Below are 5312 nucleotides of genomic sequence, written 5' to 3'. Positions count from 1 at the left end.
CTATCTATCTATCTATCTATCTATCTATCTATCTATCTATCTATCTAATCTATCTATCTATATCGATAGATAGATATAGATATAGATATATAACACAAGAATTGATACAACTACTATAGAGGTAGTTTCTAGTTCTGTATCTTATGCAATCCTTTGCATATCCTTCACTGAAAATAAGTAGGAGAAAACAAACTCATCAATGTTTTAGCCCTAACTCTGATTCTCCTTTCATGAAACCTTACCTAATTATCCAACTAAGCATTCAATTTAGGATGTTCAAAATGAAAACCAGCCCCTGTCTCAAAGGAATTTACGTTCTCACTACCCAAAAAATATATTTTTTTAAGCAATCGGGGTTAAGTAACTTGCTCAAGGTTATACGGCCAGTTATTTCTGGGTGTGGTGCTGAGTGTCTGAGCCTGGGATTTGATCTCCAGGTCATCCCAACACTGGAGCCGGTGCTCTTACTTGCTGAGCCACCTGGCCGGCCCCCAAAATTTTTAATCAGTCATTCTTAATAACCAAGGCCTTATGAAGTCTCAAGCTGCCGAAGATAAATGAGTGTAACTTCTCTGACACTAAAATTGTTCTCAAGCACACCCCACAATAGATAAATATCCTGTTTTGGAATGTATTATGGGATGAGAAAACAAAGGCAAAGATCATGATCTCTTAGTAAGAATTTAATATCATCTGCGTAGAAGAGAAAGAAATGGTAGAAATTTAACTTTTCCACATTCATTGTTTCAGGTCCTGCCATTTCCATCCAACCAGCCAACAAAGTAACTCTGGCTAAGGTGAACACAAGGGTAATCTCTGGGCTACCCGGTCCACACAAAAAGAACACATTCCTCTCATTCATTCCCTCCAGTCTTACTTCTCACTATTCTTTCTTCATATACTCTATGTGCTAGCCAAACTGGACTATTCCATAGTTTTTAAATGTACCTGAATGAACCACTTTCCCATCTCAATACCTTTGTTCAAACTATTTCTTTTGCTTATAATGAAGCACCTATGTGGCATAGGGAATAAAGCAATGGACTTGGAATCAGGAAGATTTGAATTTGAAGCTTGCTTTGGACATGTAGTGGTTTGTGATCCTCGGTAAGTCATTCTGTCAGCCTCAGTTCTCTTATTTACTTCACAGGGTTATTATGAGGATCAAATGAGATAACACATGTACAGGGCTTTTCAAATCTTAGAGTTCTCTGTAAATATTAGTTATTATCATAATGGTAGTAGCAGCAGTAGTAGTAATAGAGAACTCATACAATTGATATAGAGTAGTAGCAGAAGTAGCAGCAACAGTAGTAGTAGAGAGAAGTAGCAACCTTAGTAGTAGAAGTAGTAGTATCAGCAGCAGCAGTAGAAGAGGTAACACCAGCTGTAGTAGAAGTAGAGAAGAGGAGGAGTAATAGCAATAGAAAATAGTAGAAGTAGGGCCGTCCAGGTGGCTCAGCGAGTAAGAGCACCGGCTCCAGTGTCGGGATGACCTGGATCAAATCCGGGCTCAGATACTCAGCACCACACCGAGAAATAACTGGCAGTGTAACCTTGAGCAAGCTACTTAACCCCAATTGCTTTAAAAAAAAGAAAATAGTAGAAGTAGTAGTAGAGAGAAGGAGGGGGAGAATCAGAGGCAGCTGTAGTAGAGAGAAGGAAGGATAGAAGCAACAGAGGTAGAGAGTAGAAGTAGTAGCAGCAGCAGCAGTAATGAGAGTAGTAGTAGAAGTAGTAGCAGTGGAGAGTAGCAGAAGAAGTAGAAGTAGTAGAGAGGAGTAAAGAGAAGGAGGAGGAGCAGTAAGTGTAGTAGTAGAGAGTAGCAGCAGCAGTAGTAGTAGTAGTAGTAGCAGCAGCAGCAGCAGCAGCAGCAGCAGCAGCAGTAGTAGTAGTAGTAGTAGTAGTAGTAGTAGCAGTAGTAGTGGTAGTAGTGGTAGTAGCAACAGCAGCAGCAGTGGTAATAGTAATATGAGCCAGATATGGCCTAATGGATAGAGAACTCTTTAGGAAGCCAGGAAAACCTGGATTCAAGTGTTGCCTGTCATATAAACTGCCCCTGTGACCCTAGGCAAGCCACTTAACTTCTTAGGAGTCTAGGAAATTCTCTATGTCTATAAAAGGTTGATCTGTATTGATATAGGGAATTTTCTTATAATCTTATTAATTTATTTATTCTATCTCCATCTATCAAAAAATCCTATGTTTCCTTCAGAACCCAACTCAAATGAAAACTTCCTTGTCTTCCTAACAAAATGAGATTATCCCTCCTCTCTTTTCTTCTCCATCTATATCTCTTTTTCCCATCTCCCTCTTCCTCTCTCTTGAATCTCTATAACACTTAAGTTTAACCTCCCTTGTGTTAGAGTTATTTGTAAACCTGCCTCATCTCTTTACTTGATTGCAATCTCCTTGTGGTAAGGACCAAATCTCATGTGGGTAAGGACCAAATCTTATCTTTGTGTCCACCACCAAAAAGGACAAAAGTCAATCAAACAAAAACTAACAAAGATACCCAAGACAATGCCATAAATGGAAGTCAGTTGAAGATTCCCCAAAACTTAAGGTCAGATAATTTTATAAACAACTAATATTCTCAAGAACAGAACAAATTTTCTTGGAAAAGCAGTGAGGGGAATTTCAAAATAAGCCACTGAGACTTTCAGTTCAGCTGTCAAAGACTCTCCCCAATTCCATCATTGTCTGGATGAGGAAGTATAGAATCTCAAATCTCTATTGGTGACTTTCTTCTTTCCTGTGTGGTGCAATTAAAGTGCCATCTCCTTAGTGTTGCTTTGTGTAGTAGTAACAATCAATTAAGTAAGTAGAAATCTTAAGAATTCTTTCTATAATTTTTTGTCTAGATCTGTGATTTTATTAATATAGGAAACTCCCAATGTGCAAACTCACTCTATCAATGAAGATGAACAACTGTTTTGCAATTTATGCATTTAGAGAATTAGTAGGGGACATTGGCAGATTAAATCACCTGCCCAGGGTCTCACAGTCAAGTTATATGACAGATAGGACTCAAATTCAAGTCTTCTGACTCTGAGGCTGGATTTCTCTCTATTATTCCATGATGCCCTTATAATATAATACTGTATTTAAAAGAATGAACACATGCCCCAAGCTAGTCAAAAACTTTTTTTGTTTCAATTAATGATGAGAAACTAGTTTTTGATTGAACAAATTAAAAAAAACACATAGATTCATAGTATACTACAACTCTAGAATTGGAAGGGACCTCATACACCTTCTAGTTCAACCCCTTATTTTATAGATGGAGGAGATGATGTGACAGCTAAGTGACCTGCCCAGTGTCCATAGGTAAGTTGCAGAATAAGAATTTGAACCCAGGACTTGTGATTCCAGGGACAGCACTTTTTTCCACTCTACAACAGTGCCTCCATAAGTAGGCAAATTAAAATAAATTCAGGACCTTACCTTCATACCCTCGAGAGCACAAATCATCACTAGTTCCATGGACCTTCCATCTGCTCCACAGCCCCGATCCCTTGTAAAGCATAACATTCTTTTCTTGTTTGTTTCCATAGTTAAAATATAAATCTTCTCCAATGATCCCAAAAAGGGTGTCATTTTTGCATTCCCATTTCTGAAGGTCATTTTTCGAATCACAGGGAAAAAGAGTGACTGGAACCCAATCAACCTTGGAGGACACTCCCAAGCATAGTTTAAGTGCAACACTCATCACCTGGGTGTCGGACACCCATCGAAATTTTTGTGATTCACTCTCCGGGTTGCACTGGGCTGTATGAACAGCACTGGTGCTTACTACATTCACACAACGCTTGTGATCTTCATTGTAGATTAAAAATTGTTTGGTGTCTGTAAAAAAAAAAAACAATGAAACTTTGTGCTTAGTTTGGTTAAGTTGACAAGGAAAATATGTTAAGCAAGAGGTTCTTAACTCTTTCCAGAAGAAGTAATCTCTTTCAATTTTCTGGAAGTCTTATCCTCATTAGGAAAGAAGAACAGAAGGAAGGTACTGACAAGTTGAGAATGAAATCACTGAGTAGAGAGGGCAATTTGTCTGCTGCCCTCCAAAAATCAAATTCAGAACTGGACAGGACTGATTGAGATCATCCTCATCATCATCACCATCATCACCGCTATCATCAAATTTATATTATCCCACTTTATTCCCACAACAACCCTGAAAGGAAAGTGCTACTATTATACCCATTTTACAGTCGAAGAAACTGACGGTCAGTGATTTGCACATTCACACAACCATCACATATCTGATTCAAGATCTGAACTTCGGTCTAGTACTCTGTTATACCTCCTGGCTGGGTAGTCTTAAATGGCTTAACAGATAAAACACAAAACCCTCCCCAAGATGGACAAGAGCTCAGAACAAAATAGTTCTGCCTCTCTCAAAGGTGGGTGATCACAAATAGTTACCAGACACTTATCAAGGATTGGGAAAGCCCCCTAGATTGCCAAAGCTGTTATAATGCTAGCTGCTGGGCCAATGTTTCAGAATGCTTCTGAAATCTTTAGGAACAGACTTGCTATCGTCTGCACTAAGTCACTGAGAAATAAAGGATTCTAAACGAGTTAGTCAGGTCTGTTGGGTGGCTGCGTTCTTTTTATTGTTGATGGTTCTTTTTTTCTTTTTGGAGGAGGGAAGGTAGGGCAATTGGGGTTAAGTGATTTGCCCAAGGTCACACGGCTAGTATTGTGTTAAGTGTTTGAGGCTGGATTTGAACTCAGGTCCTCCTGATTCCAGGGCTGGTGCTCTATTCACTGCTCCACCTAGCCACCCTGGGTAGTCAACATTCTTTTAAGTCATTAAGACACAGTGAGAAGCAGTGTATTGTAAGCAGCAGGGTGCCACAGTGGATAGGGCATTGGACCTGGAGTTAAACAGACACAAGTTCAAATCCCACCTCAGGCTCTGACCAGACAAGTCACTGCCTGACTCTTCTCATCTGTAAAATGGGTATAACAATAACAGGGTTATTCCTGTTCAAAAACATGGTTTTCCCAGGGTTGTTATGAGGATAAAATGGGATATTTGTAAGGCACTTTGCAAACCTTAGTGTACTACCGTGTTTCCCCGATAATAAGACACTGTCTTATTATTTTTTTTCGAAAGAAAAACACCAATGGGCTTATTTTCAGGGGAGGGCTTATGTGGTCCTGCCTCAGCTCTCCTCCACGGCACTGCTCTCAATGGCGCCAGCAAGCAAATCACTGGGGAAGAACAGGATGACGCGCTCACTGCTGCAGCTCTGATTGGATGCAGCTCAGAGCGCGGCATGCGTTTCACGGGGGGGGGGGGG

At 39.9% G+C, this 5312-nt stretch overlaps 1 protein-coding gene across 2 annotated transcripts in view; it reads right to left on the bottom strand.

Annotated features, from left to right (window-relative positions):
- The window catches only part of MRC1 (mannose receptor C-type 1), a 127812-nt gene that overhangs the window by 102933 nt on the left and 19567 nt on the right, over positions 1-5312 (bottom strand). For both annotated transcript variants that reach the window (XM_069086266.1, XM_069086267.1), the window contains exon 2: positions 3448-3849. In XM_069086266.1, coding sequence (XP_068942367.1) covers positions 3448-3849 — 402 coding nt within the window. The remainder of the gene's footprint in view (positions 1-3447; positions 3850-5312) is intronic.

Source organism: Petaurus breviceps, unplaced genomic scaffold (assembly GCF_028583685.1).
Source record: "Petaurus breviceps papuanus isolate PSGF00001 unplaced genomic scaffold, PetGlider_PUasm1.0 178, whole genome shotgun sequence".
Taxonomy (NCBI): Eukaryota; Metazoa; Chordata; class Mammalia; order Diprotodontia; family Petauridae; genus Petaurus; species Petaurus breviceps.
The sequence above is the reverse complement of the archived record's forward strand: the minus strand, read 5'-3'. Positions and strand labels throughout refer to the sequence as shown.